The 26,268-nt window shown below is 28.3% G+C and overlaps 2 protein-coding genes across 5 annotated transcripts; one reads left to right on the top strand and one right to left on the bottom strand.

Annotated features, from left to right (window-relative positions):
• The first annotated feature begins 371 nt into the window (after nucleotides 1-371).
• LOC109608308 (alpha-1,6-mannosyl-glycoprotein 2-beta-N-acetylglucosaminyltransferase) lies at nucleotides 372-24,244 on the top strand. Of its 2 annotated transcripts, XM_020024725.2 has the most exons (6): nucleotides 372-642; nucleotides 3,404-3,825; nucleotides 10,439-10,987; nucleotides 15,415-15,522; nucleotides 22,109-22,323; nucleotides 22,801-24,244. In XM_020024725.2, the coding sequence occupies exons 2-6, from the start codon at nucleotides 3,433-3,435 to the stop codon at nucleotides 23,009-23,011; spliced, it is 1,476 nt and encodes a 491-aa protein (XP_019880284.1). In that variant the 5' UTR covers nucleotides 372-642; nucleotides 3,404-3,432; the 3' UTR covers nucleotides 23,012-24,244. The 2 variants fall into 2 exon arrangements, with proteins under 2 accessions (XP_019880284.1, XP_019880285.1); XM_020024726.2 differs by lacking the exon at nucleotides 15,415-15,522.
• A 45-nt stretch (nucleotides 24,245-24,289) lies between these two features.
• On the bottom strand, nucleotides 24,290-25,738 carry LOC109608317 (phosphatidylethanolamine-binding protein homolog F40A3.3). Of its 3 annotated transcripts, none has more exons than XM_020024734.2 (5): nucleotides 25,640-25,738; nucleotides 25,439-25,585; nucleotides 25,262-25,385; nucleotides 24,580-24,793; nucleotides 24,290-24,526 (listed from the first exon to the last, which is right to left on the bottom strand). In XM_020024734.2, exons 2-5 carry the CDS (start codon nucleotides 25,568-25,570, stop codon nucleotides 24,388-24,390), a joined length of 609 nt encoding a protein of 202 aa, XP_019880293.1. In that variant the 5' UTR covers nucleotides 25,571-25,585; nucleotides 25,640-25,738; the 3' UTR covers nucleotides 24,290-24,387. The 3 variants fall into 3 exon arrangements, with proteins under 3 accessions (XP_019880293.1, XP_019880294.1, XP_049823178.1); XM_020024735.2 differs by having other exon boundaries at nucleotides 25,439-25,509; nucleotides 25,640-25,736; XM_049967221.1 differs by lacking the exon at nucleotides 25,640-25,738 and having other exon boundaries at nucleotides 25,439-25,623.
• Nucleotides 25,739-26,268: the final 530 nt, after the last annotated feature.

Genomic DNA, 26,268 nt, shown 5'->3' with positions numbered 1-26,268 from the left:
GATTATCGAAACGATTCGAAAATTCATAACTCACCTGTTGTATTAATTTCATTAAAGTTGATTTCCATGAGTGAACAGCATTATCAGTCTTTTAAGACGACTAAATTGAAGAACTTCAACAAAGACCTACAATTTGCCTATCAGTGAATAACCTAAATCACATCAGCGCCAAAAAACATTTAAAAAAAGTTAGTCAGTCAAGCCTGAACGGGGTGGTACATCTACCGGCGCACAGATGGCCGCCGATAATAGAGCGCTACCCTAACTTGCGGCAAAGTTATAGATTGATTTGGTAGATGGTCCTTAAGTGAAACAAAGTGTTTAGAATGGATTGAAAACAATTCTTGAATCTTGAATGGGAGTGATCTTCGGGACCAGTGCGGCCAAGGCGGCGTGAAATGCTCGGTCGGTTTCTGTCCGTAAATGAAGCAGCTGACAATTGCGGTGTATAACAACAATAAGCCGGTGTTTTCGTTTGAATTTTTAATTGGACGGCCCGACACGTACGGGCCATGTATTGTTTAGACGTCTGAAATAAATACAAAAACAAATACGGCCTAATCCAGTTTAAATGAATGAATATGAAGATTATTAAATTGGCGCAATATGAAAAACACAACAACACCATTCATTGAGAACAATGTAAGTAGATTTGTGCATTTTGTTTGTTTAATTTAATTTGCATTGTTGTGGGTTGTGCGAATATTTTTTTATGGACCTTTGGCCGGGTCGGAAAGCATTAGTTAAAACGAATTATATCGATTAATAATGTGCACTTTCGTTGACAACTTTCTTTTAAACATTTAAGTGGGTCTTACAGGCCATACAACAGACATAGAAAATCAATTTAGGTGTACACGAGACATAATCCCCTCTGTTGTCAAAATTATCCAAACACATGCACTTTCATTTTATAATTAACGCAAACAAACGCACCGTCGTTTTATGTTGTGTTTGGAATTCCTCCTGTAATAATATACCAATAAAAAAGCGAAAATATTGATCTAAGGCAGTGAAAATTTTCATTGTTTTAAGTAATAAAATCAAAACAAATGAGTTATAAATTTTATGGCGGCCCAAAAAACATACAAACATACAAACAAAATGTGGAAAATTGTATTTTTGCCTACATTATTTACTTCTCTTAAACATTCCGGTTGAAAATCAAATAATGTTGTACATTCGTACGTCTTCGAACAACCAACCAGTTACGACTCAAAATTCTTGTGCATCACTTTCTCTCGTTTTTTGTTATTTATATTCATTACCATACTGACATCTTTTTCATCTCATTTACTGATTACTTTTCTAGGTATTTGTTGCGTAAACTTCCTCAGCAATTATTTTTATTAGGATTTGTTTCTTTGGAGTTATTTTTTGTTGTTTTAATTTATGAAAGTACTCTTGTTTTTTATATCCAACTTTAAAATGTATATTTTACTTCATAATGACTGTTTTAGTTACTTTCTGTTGTTCTAATCGTCCACAATTAACCACTTCCTTACAATGGGTTTCTCGTATCCAAATTAAAACACATGTTTTACAAATATTTTTATTCATAACTTAATAACAAATTAAAAATATTATATATGTTGAAAGTTCTTCTGTAAAACGTTCGTCATTACTTTGTCACTGTTTGTAGTCATAATGTTTTTTTCTGCATTAAAAATGACTACACATGTATAAAAAATATGTTCAACCATGATATAAAAACAAAATATATATATATATTTGCATGTACTGCCCACAGTTGACTACTTCATCACCGTCCTCGGAATAATTTTTAGCATTTGAAATTAAAATACTGTCTAAATATATGTTTATCCTTTTTTAAACAACAAAAGGAAAATATTAAAAGTTGTTATTTGTACTAGTTTGTAGTAATTTCCATGTATTACCCACAGTTGAGTACTTTATCACTGTCTTAGTAATAAGGTCTTTGAATTTAATATTAAAACACACGTTCTAAAATTATATACAGCCTTTATTTATAAGAATAATATTGTCATAATAATAAGTTTTTTATCCAAAATTAAAACACACCTTTTAGAATTATGTACAGCTTCTATTTAAATACAAAAGAAAACGTTTTTATTCTAATTGGAAAACTTTAGTTATTTGTATATAGCCTTAAAAAGATTTTAGGATTTAAAATTAAAATACACGTTCTTAATATATGTTCATCTTTTATCAAAAAACAAAAAGAATGTGTTAGAAGTTATTTATTATAATTTGTAGTTATTTACATGTATTACCCACAGTTGACCACTTTTGTCACTGTCTTAATAATGTTTTTTGAATTCAATATTAAAACACGCATTCTAAAACTATTTACAGCCTTTATTTAAAAACAGAAGAAACATATTAAAATTCATTTTTTATTCTAATTTGGAAAACTTTGGTTATTTGAACGTATTACCTTCAGTTGACTACTTCATCAGTGTACTCATAAAAAGGTTTTAAGATTTAAAATTAAAATACACATTCTAAATATATGTTCATCCTCTAACAAATAACAAAAGATAAATATTGGAAATTGTTTGTACTAATTGTTAGTTATATGCATGTATTACATATAGTTGTCTACTTCATCAATGTCCTCGTAATAAATTTTTAGCATTTAGAATTATATTATATAGATAAATATTTGAAGTTGACTTTTGTTCTAGTTTGTAGTTATTTTTGCATGTATTACACACAGTTAACTACTTTATCACTGAATTAATGATAAATTTTTTGAATTAAAACACGTTTTGAAACTTTTAACAGCCTTTATTTTAAAAACAAAAAGAAAAAAACATGTATTTGTTGGTCTAATTTGCAAAACGTTTGTAATTAGCATGTGTTGCCCACATTTAAATTATTTAACACTGTCCTCATAATAAGCTTTTTGTATTCAAAATTAAAATACATTTTTTATAAGCATGTTTATCTTTCATTCAAAAACTAGATACAAACATCAAAAGTATTTTATTCCAATTTAAAAGCATTTATATTTGCATTTCAGTTTACTTCTTGCATGATAAGTTTTTTGTGTTCAAAATTAAAATTGTGTTCTTAAATTATATTAATGATGAAATGTAGGAAGCCATTATATTAAGCCTTCACTTTTAGAAATTTAAGAGCCTTTCATGTCAAAAGCAGATGCTTTTAAAAGGAAGACAAATGCTTAATTATGGTTTGATCAACAAACTCATTATAATTCGATAATGAAAAACTTATTCACTTTCATGTAAAGCTTATAAGGATTAATTTGCACAAAATTTCGTGTCTTTTGGACTCAACTAAAAACTTTTATCACATTTTTGACTCATTCTAAATCAGGGCCACTGATAAACTTGTTAAAATAATATATCCCTTCTCTAATGGCGACTGATAAGAAAACGCATTTTGGTTGTTGCAGTAATCACTGAGTGTTTGGCATGCGAAACGATGAAGAGTGGGCGAAGCCAAAACTGGCGCCGCCAAAGAAGTTTTTCGTGGTTCCGCGGCGGCATAATCGTCTTTATAGTATTCTTCATATGGCTGGAACTGAATTTCCTGACATACGGCAATTCAGTTTCCAATTATCAGGAGATAAACGATTCGAACGCAGCGATTTATAGTATGGTGCCGGCCGTTCTGCACAAATTCTTGACGCCAAGGCCTAAGAACGGCACCAACGGTATGAATGGGACGTACGCAGGTGATGCCGCCTACAGGCCCATCTCGCCTAACATTTCTGACATTAAGAAGAATCTAGCACAATATAATTTGCAACAAGTTGTCTACAACGAAGATATCTTTGGACCACTCCTCAACGATTCCGTCGTCATAGTCATACAGGTGAGTTTTATCATTTTTTTTATTGTGTGTCGAGTTTCTATAAAGGAAATTTAATTGGTTTTGATGGGTTATTGCTAGACACAAATTAATCGATTATCTTTGACATTGATAAAATTAAATTTATGACAATTTAATTGCAATATATTTGGCAGGTCTCAGACATCAATTAATATATAGTTATAAATAACTTCTTAATATTGAATACTTTCAATTTCACATTAGTACAAACGTTTTTCATTTAAATAATTTAAAAAGTAATGTTCTGATTGAAAAAGAGAAATCTGTAATTTACATTAACATATTTAATTTATTTAATAACAACTAACACATAATATTTGAATATTATGTTAATAAGATTACATTGTTCTTCATCCTAAAAGGATTATGTTTAAATAATATCATATTCGGTGTGGCCCATTTGAAAGTCGAACACCCTCATAAAATTTGTATCTTTTGTCAGATTTTAACAAACTTTTTTTTTTCAATTGTAAATTATGAAACCAAAACATGTTAGGTAATTTTTTAGACTTGAAAATTTAGGAGATCATATATCATGATAAGTATTACTCATGTAATATTTATTAAATATACAGTGATGTGGTAAAAAAACCCCCTCTGATAAATTTTGATTCCAACTAACTAAATTTGCGATAAAGTTGACGTCTGCCACAACGCCCAGTACCATATGGGTACTATTAATTTTTTTAATGGAAAGGGAAATATGATATGACATGAAAAGTATTTTAAATTTTTGTTCAATGGCCTTCTGGCTAAAGTCGGATAAGTAATTACAGAGTAATAATCAATTCATTTATATAAGCTTTCTAAGAAGTACCACGTTTCTATAAAAAATAGGTAGAGAACAGTTTTAGTATCTAGTTTACTTGTAAATCGTTGGTACTTCATGTAATTTTAACAAATTAAATAATATATAGAGAGTCTGCTATAGCAGGGACCCACATTAATTTAACTTTGTCGTTAAATTGTTGAGAATGAAATGTCTCGTGTCGTGCTTTTGATGGATATTATGTTATCTTAAAATTCAGAGAGATAATCAACTTTGTCCTTCATAATAGAACTGAACATTGTTCATAATTTATATCTGATTTAGTTTAAAAGCGGCCTATAAAGTTTTTACCAGAAATTTAATAGTAAAACAAAAATTTATTGTCGCAGCAAACGTTTCATTTCTGATGTTGTTGACAAAGTTGACAAAAAATTCTTTTTATTCAGACTCGAATTGAACACTGTGATGTTTTATAGAAAATAAGATTCAGCAACTTTCAGAATATTATGATAAGTTTAGAGCTTTTTAAAGTTTTTAATTAGTTTCCTCAGAAGTTTTAGTGCTGTTGATGGCTTTTAACTTTAAAACATTATTGTTTTATGACGGCCATAAAATTCTAAATTGGTTTGAATTGATAACAATCATATGATTTTCTAACGTAATTGTTTTTTATTTTTTTATTATTATTGATCCATACTTAATTTTTAAAAAATAAATAAGAGAAATAATTTTGAAGATAATTATTAAATAAATATGAACTTTTATACAGCTTTTACAATAAACTAGACACAACTTACAAAAAAATTAATATGATAATTAATTTTCAGTTTTTCCAGTATAACAAACATTGCTGATTATTTAACTGAAAATATTTATAATATTAATGATACTCAATTTTTAAATAAACTAAATAATTTGCAAAAGTTAACACAGTATAAAATTTATTTGAATATTCAGATATTCAGATTTTTTACAGTTTTAAATAAAATAATGAATTAAATTGTTGAATTGATTGAACCTAAAAATAAATTTAAGGTGGGAACATGTACATGAATATTGGAATACTAATATTTCATTAATAATATACAATTTCGAACCCCTGTTCAAACCTTTTAAAATAAATTTCATTCTAGCATCACATTTAAATAATTTCAATTTATGGCGACTGAAAATTTACATTACAACATTAAGTAAAATCATGAACAAAAATATTTAATCAAATACGTTATTTGTTTGTTAAAAATAAACAAAATGACATGTTTATACATCTTTTAGAGTAAACTAGGTTGCATTTCGATTTGTTTAACTAAATGTAAAAATAAATATTTAACAAGAATATTAATTAATTAAGTACAATCAACCATGAAAACACACATTCACGAGATCTCATTAAGTTATGTGTGTGACATTTTACCCCTTTTTGTGTAAACCAGATTATCCACACAATAGAACAATTAATATTTGATTAGGAGTAGGAAAATATATTTGTTTCTGCTTATTGTTATAATTAAATAAATAAATCGCGTAAGGAGGAATGAATGGGCAATTTCAATAAATGCGATTTCTGAAAGATTAGTCAGAGTCCAATTTTAAACGTCATAAATTCAACTTTACATAGGTTTATTTAACTGCAACAACGGTTATAAATTAAGCTTATTTATTCTTTATGGCAACATGATGTGAAACAAATGTGAAAAAAATTCGATAGAATTTTTGTTCCAAGCCGTTATTTTTATAGTAAGACATACATTGTTTATTATTTTAATTTTAGATTATTTTATGCCTGGAGATACAGTGTAAATTTGATGTAGACATGCCAGCAGGACATTTAATTTTAATTCCAGATAAATCATTGTAAAATTTTCGTTCCAGACAAATTTTACAATTACATACGTACTATGGTGGAAAAAAGTATGGAATATTTTGAACTTTTATCCAATTTCATATCTTTTGTGTAGTTTTCACTTCAATTTAAGGAAAGAATAGTTGAATTTGAGTGGATCGTTTTCAATACAGGGACATACTGGAAAAAGAGGAAGAGATGCCACTTCGTTGGATATTTCAACAAAACACACGTCTAACATTATTAAACAGTTTTTTCTAATGAAAAACTTAACTGTACTTGAATGGCCGTCTCAGTCTCCCTATCTAATTCCTATTGAGTACTTTGGGGAACAAAAAACATCGAAAGCAAGGAAGAACTTCTTCAGTGACAGTGACAACAAGCTCCTGTTGGTACAATGTAGAGACTGGTAGACTCTATGCCTAAAAGATGCCAAGCAATAATAGAAGCCAAAAGTTACACCACAAAATACTGAAATATTTGAGTTATTTTTAATTTTTTATGAATATTGATAAAATATTCCATACTTTTTTTCAGACTAAATTGATTTTCTATTAAAAAAAAAAAAAAATAATAAAAACTTGTAACAATAATGATTAATGTGATTAATGGATTTGCAGCAAATTAGATTTGTTCAGATTTGCAACAGATTAGAGATAACATTTGTAACAGGCAAATAAATATCCCACACTTTTTTCCACCACTGTAAGTATAAAAGTAATTTGTTACCATTGTTAAATTCTCATTAATATTTCCTATTCCAGAAGCTAAAATATGTATTGGTGGCAATTTATGCATTATTGTAGAATTGATCGGACTACTTTTACTAAAGTATTATAACAAATTAAGGCGAAAATATCGATAACCATTCATTTAATGCGTCTCATGTATTTTTTTCATGGTCTGCTCACTTATTTTACCGGTATCTGGTTACATAACAGAGCATTCGATATAAGTACATACATGTTGTTGTTTATGTAGAACGATTTCGGTTTGAAAGTCGATATTTTGGGTGGCTACTTTTCAAATCATTGCATCAGTAGATACCAATTTTATACGGTCACTGATCCTATCACAGGAAACGCTAATCAAAATGCAAAAACTGTTCGTTGAAAACATAACAAAATATTAAACACAATTATTTAAACAATTGTAAACTCCACAGTCATAATGCGAAGCCTTGAATGCGTTGTAAAGTTAATGCTATCGAGGGAAATAAACCATTTTTGAACCATACTTGATATTGGTTTTGTGGTCGAATGAATAAGCGGGAACTTAATGTAGATTAAATCGTATTCAGCAGCGAAAATTAAAAACCCGCAGTCCGAGATGAAGTAATCAACAAGAAGTGATTTGAATATAACGCCTCACCAAGTCAATAATCACAGAAATAATCCGACTGATTTCCTCAAGGTATTCCAAGAATAAGTTGTCGTGTCTTGGTAATTTTTAATACGTATTTTCATTCGTGTTTTTAAATAATCGTCCTTTGCCATCTCGGAATCAATAAAAATGCACGCACCATATTTAAAAATAAGACATGAACCAACTCGAGCGACATATTGAACAGTTAAAATTAAATTTCACATATTCTTGAACACAACGGGTCTCATACATAATTTATGTCGCTGTTTTACATCCACTGTAGTCTTAATTACCGCAGCTTAATTGAAATTAATTATGGATGCTTTTAACAGCAGAATAATTTAATTGTATAAGATCAAGTTCTTAATTTACATCAGTTAATAGAAATGTAATTAGTTTGCTTGAAGAATTTAAGACAAATTTTTCATTTTAAATCTCAGTTATATTTGAGTCATTTTTTAAAAATCATTCCTAGCAAATGTTAAATTATAATGTAGGAAATTAGAGGTAATTATTTATAATTACATAATTTTGATGAGGAAACATAATGGAAACTAGCATTAAATTCTTATTTTTATTTATTTAATAAATAGAAATAAAATCAATGTGTCTGCGTCAATTTTTGAAGAATATTCATAGTAAATTTTAAATTATAATATTTTTAATTGAAAGTAGAGTTTAGAATGGGAATCAATGTTAAATTCTTACTTTTTATTCACTCAATAAATAGGAATAAAATCAATTTCACTGAGTCAAATTTTAAAAATTACTCATAGCAAATTTTAAATTATTATATAGAAAATTGGAAGTAATCATTTTAATGAGGAAATTCGACTGGGATTCTATATTAAATTTTTATATTTTATTCAGTCAATAAATAGAAATAAAATCAGTTTGTCTGATTTTATACCAAAATTTAAATTATATTATAAAAAATTAGAGGTAATTCCAATATTTAGAAATACATATGATTAATGAAGAAATTTGAATGAGATTCAATATTTAATTCTTATTTTTTATTCGGCCAATAAAATATTTTTTCATTCAATTAATAAATGTGAAGAAAGTCAATTTATGTGAGCCAAATTTTAAAAATTATTTCTAGGAAATTTTGAATTATAATATAGAAAATTTGAGGCAATTCCAATATTTAGAAATAAATATTTTTAATGAGCAAATTCGAATTAGATTCAATAATAAATTCTTACATTTTATTCAATTAATAAATAGAAATTTGTCTGAGTCAAATTTTAAAAATTATTCATAGCTAATTTTGAATTATAATTTACAAAATTAGAGGTAATTACAATATTTAGAAGTATATATTTAATGAGGAAATTCAAATGAGATTAAATATTAAATTCTCATTTTTTATTCAGTCAATAAATATAAATTTATCTAAAAATTATACATAGCAAAATTTAAATTATAATTAGAGGTACCTTAAATATTTAGAAATACATATTTTTAATGAGAAAATTCAAATGGGATTCAATATTTTTTATTTAATCAAAAAATAGGAATAAAATCAATTTGTCTAAACCAAATTTTAAAAATTATATGTAGCAAAATTTAAATTGTAATATACAAAATTAGAGGTAATTCCGGTATTTAGAAATATATCTTTCTAGTAACGAAATTCGAATGGAATTCGACATTAAATTCTTACTTTTTATTCAGTCAATAAATAAGTATAAAATCAATTTATCTGAGCCAAATTTTAAATATTGTTCATAGCAAATTATTAATAATTATTGTATAATAAATTAAAAGTACTTCCAATATTTAGAAATATATATTTATAATGAGTGAATTCGAATGGATTTTAACATAAAAATATTATATTTTATGCAATCCAATTTTAAAAATTATTCAGAGCCAATTATTATTCTTTTAGATTTAGAAATATAATCCTGATTGTTTAATATTTGAATATTAAAAATTATTAATATCAAATTTTAAATTATATTATTTTAAATTAAATATATTAATTCCAATATTCATAATTTGATATTTTTAATAATGAATTTAAAATGGAAATAAACATTAAAAATCAATTAGTCTGGTTTTGAAGCCAAATTTTAAATATTATGTTGTAATAAATTTTAAATTGTAACACAGTCAATTAAAAGTAAACATTTAGTAATAAAACTTTGGCAATATACATGTCAGTATACTAATGTTCTATAGACAATAAAAAATGGCATTGAAAAATAGTTCAAAAACATTTGTTCCACAATAACCCAGTAAAAAACACATAAATTTGCACAAATATTTATGACAGTATTGTTTTTTCGTTATTTACTTATTATCTATAATGTATAGAATATGTATCACATATTATTCATATTACAGTGCATATATTTCTATATTAATGGTCAGACATATTTTCTTTCATGAGGTATAGAAACTGATACATAGCATTAAAATTTATTTTAATGTTGGGACAGTTCAAAATAAAAAAGAATGTATAAATAATTTTGTCACATTAAAATTAGCTTAAGGGGTTATCTCATAAGGGCAAAAAACGCAGCATCCGTTATCTTTCAGCACACACATTTGCATAGAGCGTGAACACGTCGCATCGACACCAAAGTCAACGTTCCATTGTTTTCCAGATCCACGACCGAATAACTTACCTACGCCACCTCATCGTGAGCCTGGCCCAGGCCCGAGATATATCCCAGGCCCTTTTGGTCTTCTCCCATGACTATTACGACGAGGAAATAAACGCGCTGATACAGAGCATTGATTTTTGCAAGGTGATTCAGATATTCTACCCCTATTCGATACAAACGCACCCCAACGAGTTCCCGGGCGAGGACCCCAACGACTGCCCGCGGGACATCAAGAAGGAGCAGGCCATGTTGACCGAGTGCAACAACGCACTCTACCCCGACCTCTACGGGCACTACAGGGAGGCCAAGTTCACCCAGACCAAGCACCACTGGTGGTGGAAGGCGAACAGGGTGTTCAGCCAGCTGGAGGTCACCAGGAACCACAGCGGGCTGGTGGTGTTCCTGGAGGAAGACCACTACGTGGCCGAAGACTTCATCTACGTGCTGAAACTGATGGACAAGACCTGCAAGGAGTCGTGCAAGCACTGCAATGTTTTGTCTCTGGGGACTTATCTGAAGACCTACAACTATTACGGCGACGCCAAGAAGGTAAGTCTGGTTTTGCCGTAGTCGTCTTGTTTACACAAGTGTGGCAAAGTAATTCTTAGGCGGTGACTCATTCGGGTTGCCGATGAAAAAACTAACTTGTTCGAAATGAATCATTACAATAAATATATGGATAAATAAATGCATCTGTTAGCACTTGTGCGTTATTTGCGTCATACCTCCGTTCTCGACGTACCTACTTAAGACTACTTTCACCTCCCCGACACCTGATTATCGGTTTTACTTAGCCGTGTTGCTGCAATTATTAAACATTAACGACGATTTGTGTTTTACATGAGCAATTTATATTGTATATGATGGTGTCACGTGTGGGAAATAAGGTCAATGTTAGTAACGACCATAACAATAGATAGAGTCAGGTTTATTTCAAGTCCGCATGCTTCAATAAATATGAGAAATGTTGGAAATTGATCCGTGCCCAAGGTACTCGGAAACCTGACATTTGCACTTCCAAGTGAAACATTCATGGGAGATATCGTTAACCTTTTCGGCTCGTCCTTTTCCAACTCATCGACCTAATCTAATAATTACACATTTCCGTTGATCGCCTAAGAATTATTTTGCCCAGCTCAACCAATAGACGCTTAAGTGATGTTTTTACAGCAAAATCATCATTAATCGCTTTGAACCTGTACGTGTAACCAAAAAAAGCCATCGAAGCCTAACAGCCGTAACCTTATAATTATAATTTGCAGCGAGCTTCCGCATTAAAATGATTACAAAAAAAAAAAAAAGTTGATGTACCCTCTTTAAAAATTTACAATTCAATTGCGTCGCTTTGGCCGGAGAGTTTCCTCCGGTTTTTAGGTCAATAATTGGCTTGTACTTTACAAGAACCACTTGTCCCTTAAAACTAATTTGAGTGTGCGAGGCTGGCGTTTGTGCCACAAAGACATCGATCGCTCGAATTTACATCAGTGGACTGCATGAAACGTGCTTTAAAAATGTTTGAGATTAAACGGATTGATGGGCTCTTTGTCGGGGGTTGTTTCAAAATGCAATAAAATTTGTGATGTACATGTACAAAGAGAGGAAACTGTTTCTTTTGATGAAACAAAGAAACGTGATATTTGTTTATGGTCAATGGAACATTTTATTCGGAATTTTCTTCTTGGAAATTTCGGCGGATGATTTTTTATGGCTAAAAATATTCAAGTCACGTATTGTATAAAATATATTTTTCGATAGGTTAATAAATATTGGTTTAATTATATATCAGATATTTATCTGAAGAACAATTTGATTAAAAAATGTTCATCACTTGAACCCTTCAGATAAATGTATATAAATTAATCAAACAAATATTTATCTAAATATATATTTATTTAGATTGATTATATAAAAACCTATTTAAAATAAAATAGATATTTGTATAGGATATTCTTGGGTTTTAGATAAAATATTTCTTCGTAAAAAATTACGAATTTATTTTATTTGAATAGAAAATTTAATTAATAATAAAAAAATTAATGAATAAACATAAGAATCTTTGTTATTACTTTATTGATTAGTTTAAAAAAAAAAAATTTCTTGGGATAAATTAGAAAAAAAATCTGCTTAATTCAAAATGATAATACAAAAAATTATTTAATTGAAAATATAAATCAATACATTTAAATTAATTAATTTTCCAAAATATTTATTCGTAAATAATTTATTTTATTTGAAAAGAGATAATTATAAATAATATTATATATTTAGTAGAAATAATAAACATGAAAATATTTATTAAGAAATAAATTAAAAAAGAATTTAATAGATAAAATAAATAAATATAAAAATCTTATTACTTGAAATAATATTTCTTCTGAATTATGAAAGATATTTTTACATTAAAGAAATTTATTCAAAAACTTCATATAAACATTACTTAATAAAAAATAACAAATAAATATAAAAATCTTTTTAGGTTTTTTTTATATAAGAAAAAAATGTTTCATTATATAAGTTATGAAAGATTTTAAAAAATAAGGAACTATTTAACTGAAAAATTAAATAAATATTTTTTAAAACAATATTTGAATTTTAAGGAAAATGTTACTTCATACAAAAATATATTTTATTTAAAAAAATATATACTTATGAATATTACATAACTAAATTAAGAAAGGATGTTTAATTAAAAAAAAGATGCAAAGAATTACTTAATGGAAAAAATAAATAAATAGTTATAAACAATAATTTTAAATTTTAATTAAAATATTTCTTTGTAAATAATCAAAATTTAAAAAAAAACACATATAAGTTATATAGTTAATAGAATATAAAAAAGGAATTATTTATTTGAAAACAAACATATATAAATTATGTATTTAATAGAAATAATAAATAAACAAATCTTTGTCAAAACTTTTTAACTTTAAAGAAATAAAATTTCTTTGAATGAATTAAGAAAGATTTGTTTAGTTAAAAACGATAATACAAAGAAATGATAAAGTAAATAAATACCTGTAAAGTATATTTTTAGTTTTCAGTTAAAATAGTTTTTCGTAAATAATTTATTTTATTTAAAAAGGAATACATATAAATATTATGTATTTAATAGAATATAAATATTTTTGTTATTACTTTACTTATTAACTTAAATTAAATAATATTTCTTTGGATAAATTAAAAAAAGTTTATTTAATTAAAAAAAAATATGATTGATATGAAAACAAATTAATTGATCAAATAAATAAATATAGAAATCTTTATTACTACTTTAATTAGCTGATTTAATGAAATAACGTTTCTTTTTATCAATTAAGAAATATTTTTTACATTAAAAAATGTGTTCAAAGAAATTCATATAACTAAAATAATAAATACACATATAAATCTTTTTAATATTTTTATTTAATTGATAAACTAAATTATAAATTTATTTTAGTTAAAATATTTCTTTGTAAATAATTTATGATATTCGAAAAGAAATACGTAAAAATTTTTGTTCTTACTTTAGTTTTTAGCTTTAAGGAGATAAGATTTCTTTGAATAAATTAAGAATTATTTAATTGATAAAATAAATAAATAGTTCTAAAGGATATTTTTTTGTAAATAATTTATGATATTTGATAAAATACATATAAATTATTTATTTAATATATTAATACTTTACTTTTAGCTTATTTTTTGTAAATAATTTATTTTATTTATAAAGAGATACATACAAATATTAATAAATAGTAAGAACAATAAATTTTTTTTTTTTATTACTTTAATTATTTGGCTTTAATGAAATATTGATTTTTTTTGATAAATTAGAAATGAAAATATATCTAAATATCATCAAAATAAATATTTTTAAAACGATAAAGTTAATCTTAATGTTACTTCCAAATATTTTATATTTGCTTAATGATCTTTTTAATATTTAAGATAAAAAAATACTTGTACAAATAATTGTTTAATTGATAAAAAATTTTGGGTCCCAGATAAAATCACAAAAGTAATATATTTTATATGAAAACATAGAAATATTATACATCAGAAATAATACATAAATATGAAATATTTGTCCTTACTTTGTTTATTTGCTTGAGGAAATGTTAGATTTCATTTTCCAAAACAAAATTCTTTGCTTTCAGAGATAATATTTTTCATGTTGTATATTTCTTGAAGGAAATACTCCAACAAATCCGAAAGAATAGTTTCTCCCTTTGAATTAAAATGTACATATTTAGTATGAAACGAAACCACTCCGAATAAAAGTATTTTATAAATTCAAAGAAAACGTTTTCCCTGCGTAAAGTCACATCTTTCCGAGTCTTAACAAAGTCGCGTGTACCGTTTAAAATTTCCAACAAAAAGTCCCCGTACTGAGGTAACTTTTAGCCAAATCCTCTTAAGGGCAACCTGCATAATAAACTTATCGCAGTTTACCTTAGAAGAATGTAAAATTGAGTGCGGCGAAAGGACGTCGATCGCACCAATTTAAAATTTACACCGAAAACCGTTCCCATAAAAATGTTTAATTTCGACTAAAGCAGATTATTTCTGCACGTTTTTACGAACGGATAATTCCGGACGGGCAAATCAAATTTAAAATGCAGGAAATCAATATTGGACGACGGATCCGCAAATGGAAAAGTCCCGATGCGAGTATTAAAAGGATTTTTCGTGGATTATCAGGAAGCGAACCGGGCTCAAATTAATTCATTCAGTCTGCATTTTTTTTTTAATTTCGTTCATTGTCAGTAATTCGGTTTGTTTGGCGTTTTTTCCCGTCCTCTCCTCACCGATTAGAACGTTAAACGTCGTCACCTTCGAAACTGTGTGTTGGGTACGACGAATCAATTAATTAATATTCATGTGGCATGTACAGGTTCAGATCGAATAATCAATGGAACAGTCAAAACTGTGATGTGGGCTTTGTGTGCGATCATATGAGCGTTAAAAATACATCCGTGCATTATTGTCAATTACAGAAAGAGGCATTACGTGCCCTAAAACATCAATCAATTGTAAGTGCAGGCCAAGTACATCCCTCCTGGACATTTCAAGTACTTCCATCGCTGTATCAGCACTCACAGAAGGTAGCTTAAGTGCCTGCCTCTTAGCTTGACCATTTTACTTATTAATTTCGTCACATTAGTACAATTTTGTTATTAAGCAGGAAAGAACTGATCCCTGTTCATTAATATGTACACTATCGCTTATATGTAGAGCAACTTTTGTTATTGTCAGTTGTGCAGTATGTTTTATAACAACAATACAGAATTATAATTGTTTATTAGTGGGTTTAGTTAGGTATTTATTAACATTTGAAAGAAATTCAAAGGTTGGAAGTAGAACAACTATAAGATAAAACAACCTTGGGTACATTTAGCCTTCCTTTATTTAGTATCTAGTAGCATATCCATTATTTTTAATAACTTCTAAACACCTTTTCTTCATTGGTTTCGTAGTTTTTCAATATAATCCTTCGATATTTCTTTCCACTGATTTTGAACTTCTTTATAGAGTTCATTCAAATTTGACAGTCTTTTTTCATGAATTTTCCGATAAATTTTATCCCAAAGGTTTTCAATTGGATTGAGGTCTGGGCTTTGAGCTGGCCAAGACATTACACGTTACTCCTTGAGAAGTAACCAACTAAACTAAAACTAAAAAAATACTTGAAATTATACAGTTCATTAGTTCAAATAATAATATAATTATTTGCTCTAAGAATATAATGTTACTTCGTATCAAAATATTTTAAAGATTTTATATTTGCTTAATGATCTTTTTAATACATAAGATAAAACAATTGTTTAATAAATATATTTGTCTAAAGAATTGTTTAATTGATAAGAATAATTAATATTTTAATAGATATTTTTGGGTTTCAAGATATTTTTTCATTAAAGAAATTTGTTCAAAAAATTCATATAAATTTTATCTAACTAAAATAACAAGTAAATATAAAAATATTTTTCATTAAATAAATTAGGAAAGACTTGAATTGAAAAATTAAAAAAATATTTTTTAAACGATATTTATTTGAATTTTAAAGAAAATGTTACTTCATAGAAAAATATATTTTAATTGAAAAAAATATATTAGGAACTAAATTAAGAAAGTATGTTTAATTAAAAAAAAGATACAAAGAATTATTTAATGGATAAAATAAATAAATAGTTAAAATATTTCTTTGTAAATAATTTATGATATTGAAAAATTAAATAAATATTTCTTAAATGACAAATGACAAATAAATATTTGAATTTTAAATAAAATGTTACTTCGTAGAAAAATATATTTTATTTGAAATGAAATACATATAAATTATGTATTTAATAGAAATAATAAATAAACAATTCTTTGCTATTATTTTACTCTTTAGTTTTAAAGATATAAGATTTCTTTAAATAAATTAATAACGATTTATTTAGTTAAAAAATGATAAAAAAAATTATTTAAAAATATTTATTTAAAAAAATTGATATAAATAACTAACTACATAACGTAACTAACTAAAATAAATATATTTATAAATTATATAAATATTTTTAAACGATATTTATTTGAATTTTAAAGAAAATATATATTTTTTTATATTATTTAAAGAAAAAATATATTTTATTTGAAAAAAATAATAAATATTATGTAAATAAATTAATTATTAAGGATATTTAATTAAAAATATCTATAAAGAATTAATTAATGGATAAAAAAATAAATATTTACACAGGTTATTTTTAGTTAAATAATGTAAATAAATTATGATATTTGAAGAGACACATATAAGTCAAAGTAATATATTTAATATGGTAGAATAAAAAAGAGCAAATATTTAGTTGAAAGAGTAAATAAAAATTTTTTAAAGGACATTTATTGGAATTTGAATTTGTTAAGTTAAAAAACGATAATACAAAGAATTAATTAATTGATAAAATAAATAAATACCTTTAAAGGATATTTTTAGATATTAGTTAAAATATTATTTTATTTGAAAAGAGATACATATAAATATTATATATTTAATAGAACATAAAAATTTTTATTACTTTACTTATTAGCTTTAATTAAAATAATAAAACACATATAAATCTTTTTAGTATTTTTTACTTATTTATTTATAATCGTTCGATATTTCTTTCCACTGATTTTGAACTTCTTCGTAAAGTTCGTTCAAATATCTTTTTTCAAGGATTTTTCGATAAATTTCTTGCTTTGTGCTGGCCAAGTCATTACACATACTCCTTGAGAAGCCAACCATTCTTTAACTAACTTAGACAAACCCAGAAAAATATCTCCAAACCATAGGCCACTTGGGATTATGCCGTTCATTAATTGGTCTTCTCACCCATGAAATGTCATCAGATTTAATTAATTGGAACCGAGTCTCTGGTCAATTTTTTTCAGAAATGAAGGGCTTCTTTGCGAATTTCCTACCATAGAGATCAACTTCTTTTAGTCTTCGTTTTATGGTACTCACCGACATACTTCGTTTGTTTCTTGATTTATGCGGGATGCACTGATAAAAGGGTTGTGAACCACCTTCTACCACTTTTGGGAACTCCTTACAGTGTATTCCTTCTGTTAAAATTTGATATCGTCCTTGAAATGATTGATTTCTTTAAATTTAAGTCGAGTGCAATTTTACTCTACTATTCACCAAGATACTTGATATATATAAAATTAATTTAAATTAATAAAATGTGTTTTAATATGTTGTTCTACATGTGAGCGATGGTGTAAGACGAACGGAAAGATTGCTTGCCTCAGTCGTTTAGTTAGTTATCGGTGAAAAATGCTTTTGGCATTTGCTAACTTGAATAATTCAAGCGAATTGTACGGTTATTTTTAGAATAAATAAATAATAAAACACTTCCGACACGAACTGTCATCCCCCTTGTATTAAATTAATTAATTTCAAGTTGCACGAGATGAATTTAATTAATTAAACACCGACCGTACGTAACAAGCAAATATTCCATAATTAAATTAATATCCCGCAATTTTCTTTCCGGCTTAACTCGTACTGGTAAATGGTAGTCTATTGTAATTTCTTAGTGCCTGTTTGTCGTTTTGGCTTATTTTTTAGTTTCTTCATTTTTGGCATGCGTTTTTGCACGAGTCATCCCGTTGTATTGCATTATGTCGCTTTGCCATGTTTAAAATTAAAACGTCCCTGCAGTTATGACGTAGCCTCGAAATCGTTTCGGTATATTTGATACGGATCTGCGAGAGTTGAGGATATGGCCCCCGGTATTTACCCTGCATTTACATAAATATGTTTGCATCTTGGATGTTATGCTGGATAAGTGTACTAGACATAAAATATTACTTTGATGTGCATTTCAAAATAGACGCAGGCCACTTCAAACTAACCAACACTACACCGAAATGTGAAGGTTCAATTCGATCGGTTTTTGTTTATTTTCTTAGAAACGATTGATGTGAATATTTAAAATGTTTATTCAAATTATGACTTGTTTTCGATTTTATAAGTAAAAAATATATATTTGCTATAAATAATTCTTTTACGATTTAGCCACAGCTTATTGAAGGCAGTTTTATAAAACTTAAACTCATGTAGATCATTTTATAGAATAATAAATTTAGCAATTTCGACTAATGAAAGGAATGTATAATAAACAACTGTCACAAAAATAGATTTATACGTCGGCTAATATACAGGATGAACTAAAATAATTAAGAACATCACCTACGAAGCTAATACAATTACTCAGTTTGTACAATCAAGTCTAACATAATATGTACATACAGCGAGTTCAATGATAACCAACAATTTATGAGTAAATGAGATACTAAAACTACTTTATGCTATGTAAATATTGACCTGTAGTATCCATTTTTTAAGGAATTTGGATATTTTCAATTATAAATATTGTTTATGTTTATGAGTCACTCATAACTTTGTAACAGCTCACCCGATTTTAACCAGAAAATCATTGAGTAGAGAATACAAACCAGAAAAAAATGGAACCTCAATCAAACCTACAGTTATTAAATAGACTACAAATAATTATGAATGTACTGTGTGGCCAAATTGTGGAGGTCGTCATCTATAGTTCAGAAACTGCTAATTGAATATGTATAGAAAAGAAAAATTATCAAAAAATCACTTGAAAAAAACGAGACCAATATTTCAAAATTTCTAAGGTAGTCTGACTTCAGAGAAATCAATATTTCTCTTTAATTTACCAACTAAAGGTAAATTTAAGACTTTTGATTTTTTACCTTTAGAATATTTGCAGTATTTTATATTACAATCTTTTTGTCTTACCTCTTAACATAAACTGGTGGTAACTGGATGAACATTAAAAAGTATAACACTCTGTAAATTCATTTTAACTCAAGAACAGAAGCTAAACTTAGCACCAAAAGAAAGAGTGTTAGAAAGACTAATATGATATGACGTTTTTGTTGTCTTTCAAAGATTTTTTTCAAAAGAATATTAGCTATTCAATTTTTCTTTCTATTTTACCAATTAAAGGTGCATTTAAAACATTCGACTGTCTACTTTTAAAATATTTGACATATTTTTTATTACAATCTTTTTGTCTTACCTTTTAAATTAATGAGAAAGAGTTTTCTTTTCTTTTTTATATCAAACTTTAGAAGGACTAATATGATATGACATTAATTTTTTGTTGTCCTTCAAAGTTCTTTCAAACATTTTTTTAAACGAATATTAGTTATTAAATTTTTCTTGCTAATTTACTATCTACTCGACTATTTACTTTTAGAATATTTATTTATTTATTTTTATTATAATCTTTTGGTCTTACCCCATAAAATAAAGTAATAATAAGTTGATAAACATTAAAAAATATAAAACTGTAAATTCAATTTACCTGAATAGAAAAAGGTAAACTTAGCATCAAAAGAAATAGTTTACTTGTCTTTTTTATATTAAACGTTAGAAAGACTGATATAACGTTAATTCTTTTCTTGCCTTTTAATATCCTTTCAAAAGAATAATATGTACTCAGTTTTTTTTTTCTAATTTACTAGTTAAAGGTGCATTTAAAACACTTGACATTTGTATTTTTTATTATAATCTTTTTGACTTATCTCTTAAAGTAAAATGGTGATAAGTCATTATCAAATCAAAAATTAAAAATATCCATTTATAGAAAAATATATATTTAATCTTTGGTCAATCATTGAAAAATATAAAACACTATAAATTCAATTTACTTGAATAGAAGAAGATAAACTGAACAACCAAAAAAATAGTTAGTTTTCTTTTCCTTTTTATATAAGAATATGAAATGACATTAATTTTTACGTCAAAAATAAGTGTGTATTTGGCAAAATTAACATGGTCATCTATGAAAAACACTATTTTGTATTAAATATCTTAAAATGTAACAGAAACATCGTCATTTATTAGTTAAAAATAATTCAATATATCTCAAATTTTATATATTTCAAAGCATAAATATTTTCTGTTTTATTTCTATTAATCATAGACAGTTTGTTTAAAATTTAATAACCATATCACAATTTTTACAAAAAAATCTGTGAATATAAAATTTGGTTTTTAAAAATATAAATAAAATAAATCTTCAGTTACTCCCTCTATGTGTCAGTAGATAAATTAGTTATCTAAATTTACTAGGAATATTGTTATATCTTAGTTAGAGATAATTTAATATATCAAATATCATATATTTTTAGAAAGCTTGATTTTTTCAAATATACATATTTTTATAATGTTAAGTTAGGTTAGATTTTTATTTTTTGTCAAATTTGGTTGTTAAAAACCAATAATAAAAAATAATATTAATTATTTTTAAATTTATCAGATATATCGTTATATCTTAGTTCACAAATTATATATTTTTGGAAAGTTTAATTTTTTTCGGATATTTTAAAAGCAAACTTTTATATGGCTCCATCTGGAATATAAAATTTGCATATATTACCTCGAAATTTTAAATAGATATATTTCTATAAGGTTAAGTTAGGTTAGATTTTCCCTTTTTGTCAATATTTCAGAAACGGAAAGATATATCAAAATTAGTTTTGCAATAATCATTTTAAAAAAATTGACCTCTGGACAATCAGTTTGAGACACCCCGTACATTTTTTTGACTAAAAATGAGTACTTACCTCCACAGGTTATTATAACTTCCCTTAAAAAAAAGAACAATGATTAAGTCGGTTAGCGTATGCAATTATCGTAAAAACCGTATCTTTTGTTTAGTACACAAGCACGTCTGTAACGCCATCGATCTGGTCTAAAAAAAGATCTAATTAAAATACACACACGACCATTAAAATCGGATCAGTTTGCCGGGCAAATATATTTTACATCTCATAAATATGTAGAGGCGACATTTTTCATTTCTGCGAATCGTGTCCGGATCTACGAGGAAACTTGTTTGGCTTAAAACATAAGGGGGATTTCCAAGTAAAAGGGGGGAGGTTTAAATTCGCATCAATCTTGCAACGACGAATAAAAAAACACACTCGACATGAATTTTGCAAAGCTTTGCCTCACTTTGATGCAAATTTGATATTTAATTTGTTTTTTTACGGCTTGGAAAATCCAGTACAACAATTTAAGATGCTTGTCGGGAGATTTCCTCATTGAGTATTTGTTTGCGTTTAAAATTTGTTTGTGAGGCGGATCCGTGATGGTGTGATTAATGTTTAAAGGTGGAGATAACTCCGTGGGTGAGCAGCAAGCACAACATGGGCATGGCGATTAATCGGTCCACATGGGAGCAGATTGTGAATTGTGCGTCCTATTTCTGCCACTACGACGACTACAACTGGGACTGGTCGTTGCAGCACATCTCGCAGAACTGTCTCAAGCAGAAGCTGCACGCCATGGTCGTCAGAGGACCCAGAGTTTTCCACATCGGGGAATGGTAACTATTTTTAAAACAAATCGAGGTTTTTCCCACTGTAAATCTCTTCTAACACAATCGGGTGCAATGTGTTGAGTTTTATTGCTCATTTACACAAAAATTTAGTTCACCATTACTCAGTTATTAAATATTTGCGGAACTAAATTATGCTAATAACTACTTAGAAAGGTGTATTAATTGTTTGGCTTAATTAACACAATAAAAATTACTATTACGTGACTGTTAACTTTAAAAAGTTAATGCAATACATCACCCATAAGACATGCCATAATCAGAGGCAATAACCAAAACCATTAGTATTAAAACTGTATTAGAAGGTAACCACAAAGATTTTAATGGTCTTCCTTATATCCCGACGCATTAAAACGTTAATTCGTTCCTTTCCAGTACGCTTGAATTGCCAACTCATATCCCAACGTGCTGATGACGCAAAAAAGCCACTTTTATTCTCATTATCTGATCGTTTTCGTTTTTCAGCGGAGTCCACCACAAGAAGAACAACTGCGAGTCGACGGCGGTGATTTCCAAGGTGCAGCAAGTGCTGAAAACGGCGAAGAAACACTTGTACCCGGATTACTTGACGCTGACGTACACTACGTTGCTGAAGAAGGCCAAATTAAGGAAGGGTAACGGGGGCTGGGGCGATCACAGGGATCACAAACTTTGTATGAGCATGACGATACGATAGTTATTCACGTTGACGGTGATAATGCCATATTTTCCTATTTTGTAACGCAGTTTGGGATTCGTTTCAGTCGGATGTCTGAAACTTTTTTAAAAATATATATTTTTATGTTTCTTGTTTTGTTCTGACGTTTCAACCATGTATTTTGTTTTTGATTATTTACGGTATTTGTTATTTGTGCGTTTCTTTATCTTTATTATTAGCTATTTTATATGATGATATGATGTCTATGTTTAAGCCACAAAACAGCACCTCGTTAAAATGAGCCTTTCTATGTAGATTACACAATTGTAATAGTTCGTTTATTTTTCTAATTGGAATTTATATTACGCTCAAATATTCTACGTCAATGCACCATTCGTTATTGTCAAACATTCACCTTTGTCCTTTGATCACTAAATGTCGTCTTATTGTTGGCAGTATTTTATAAAGTTTTGTGTGATGGATAAGTATTAAATGTGATTAATAGTCATAAGGAATTTAAGGGTTGTTCGAGGCGTATTCTTCCATGAAAATAATTCTTTTATATATTTTATACGCATTATATTACAACGAATTGGTTCGATTTGAACAACCACACAAATAAATGGCTTATTGACAAGGACTCGATATTAAGCTTCAATTTAAATAGTGACTTATAGATGTCGCTAGTTAACCTGCATGGCTACTGCGCAAGTCCCGTTTAAATAATTGACTCCTTGGCCAGTAAATCATCTGTTATTTTATAAATTAGTTCATTCTTGAGAGTAATAGGACTGAATTCTTAGTATTTTTGATGTTTTGTGGTGCTTTAATAAAATGAAGTCCTGTTTGGTATTCTTCAATAATTTTATCAGTCTAGTCCATTGTTAAACATAGATACGTTTTCTTATTGTTAAAATTTTTGTATATATCTGTCTAATTTGTGATATTTCGTTTTTAAGTACCAATATAAAGGCTGTAGGGAAAATAGAAATAGTTTAAGATTCATGAGTAGGTAAGGAGCTTAAACCAGTAATTACATTTTTCGTTTGTTACGAATTAGAATTTTTATCATTTCAATGAAATTGTTTATATTCTAGTCATTAAAAATTTCTACATCATCCCAGATTTGGCTTCAAATAAATTGTAATATACGTAATTTTTGATAAAACGTTACAAATCACCCAAGTCACGTCAGTCATCAATGAGTCGGAAAAAATCATTCATGTGTCAATTATATGTCATTTATACTCTGAATAAAATTATTCAATAGCATGTTCTGGTTTAATTCAATCCCCCATGATTAACAAAAAAGCAAAATATGCTTAGAAAATGTATATTTAGTAGCTTTCAACACTACATAAGGACATTCTAACAAGTATAATAGAAAAACTTAATAAAAATATCAGTTCAGACGCTTATTCCCCCAATTGTTTGTACAAAATTGGAACGTAGTCGTCCCACTCAGCTTGATACAAGTTGCCAGCGATAGGTTGTCCCAAATTGTACTTGGCGGCGAACTTCCTGATGGAGAAGCAGCCTCTTCCATCGCCAGAGCTGAAGCCAAACAATCATGAACTCTATGCAACGTGAATGTCAGATAAACTTACTTGTTGGGCAATCTCTTTTCATCGAAGTTGATCTTGCCGCTTTGCTTGTAAACCAGGAAGACGTAGCGATGGAGTCCAGTGCCTTGCGGTGGTCCGGAGCCGATGTAAGCGGAGAGGGTTTCTCCCTTGCTTACATCTCCACCAGGAATGTTTCCAACCAGCCAGTGGTGCCATTCTCTATAAGTTGGTTCCTTGCGGCTCGGGGCGTCCGGATCTTAGGCAATTGTCAGTGATTAATTAAAGACAACACTTCTAGCTAAGCTGGTCGAAAATTATCAAGACTTCTTTCATTATTTGGGAAAGAGCTTTTACTTTTGAAGTTATTCTTAAATCTTCAAGTAGCAGTAAAATGGCTTTCCAACTCCAAAACCAAAAACTCTTCAGTAATAAAAACAGCACTTGTAACTAAGCTGGCCAAAAATGGTCAAGACTTCTCTCATAATTTGGGGAAGAGCTTTAACTTCTGAAGTTATTCTTAAATCTTCAAGTACCAGAAAATGGCTTTCCAACTCCAAAACCAAAACTCTTCACTAATAAATAATGTTAGTAGATAACTTCAATTGGCCAGTAATGACACTTGAAACAGGTTTGCCGGCCGGCGAATTCCTTCGAAGGAAGTACCAGTTAAAGCCCAACAAAAAGACCTTGACAAAGTTATTTAAGATACTTTGAGTGTGCATACCTGTCATGCAGACTGTGTACAAGGCGTCGCTCTCAGCGTTCCATTTAATAGTTGGAATATCTTTAACCGCAGTAGGAGTCAATTCATTACCGAGGTCAACTTTGGCACCGCTCGGGTAGGTTACCTAACACCACAAGGTAAACATAAAATCTTTTTATCGGCTAGTGCGTATCTTACCTCAGCAACAGCACTTGGAGCTGCATCAATGACATCGGGGACAACGCCGTGTTTCTCCATATTTTTCGCAACTGCAGAAAAACAGCGAGTAAATTGGTTGAACGTGTTTCTGGACAGTAACTTTAGTGCCATTATGTTACACACACGCTGGCAAAAAACCGAATTATTACACCGGATTGTCCTGTAAGACTAAATACCCACCTTCCAACTGGTTAACACTAAATAGAATGTTGAGATAAAATGCCGGTGACCAGCTGATATACGTACAACAGTTTAAAGTTCAAATAAGACAGAGAACTGTCTAGAAAGTACTTAGTTAGAAAACTGATTTAATCGTGCACGATTTAAAAATAGGCTTCTAATAAGATGAAAGTATTTCTACCGCTTCAAAGAGGGCGCTGCATTACAAGTACTTCCACAATGCACAGAAGTATTTGTTCAATTAATGGAGTTAGTCAATGAAGTTGTTCAAAGATGGCACCCAATGTACAATAAACTGAATAATCCAAGTCGATTTGAATTTACTGGACACGTTAAACTTGAAAAGAGTGAACGCCTAAGAATTAATTGAAGTAAATTGTTAAGGCCCAGTAAGTTCAATTACGTGAAGAATGCGCTCTGGGTTCACAGCGGCCGTTACGACGACAAAATGAGCGTGTGATTACGAGAACGGGCAATAAAATTTAATAACCGATCGATCGCAAATGCATTTCCTAACGGCCCGTGCAAACAAAAGATCCGTAATTAAATCAAGGCACGGTAGGTAAAATTTAACGGGTCCAAGGGACGTAACCGAAAGGACCGAAACCGGCGCCCGATTACCATAATTT

The sequence above is a fragment of the Aethina tumida genome, chromosome 1 (genome assembly GCF_024364675.1).
Source record: "Aethina tumida isolate Nest 87 chromosome 1, icAetTumi1.1, whole genome shotgun sequence".
In the NCBI taxonomy this organism is placed as follows: Eukaryota; Metazoa; Arthropoda; class Insecta; order Coleoptera; family Nitidulidae; genus Aethina; species Aethina tumida.
The sequence above is the reverse complement of the archived record's forward strand: the minus strand, read 5'-3'. Positions and strand labels throughout refer to the sequence as shown.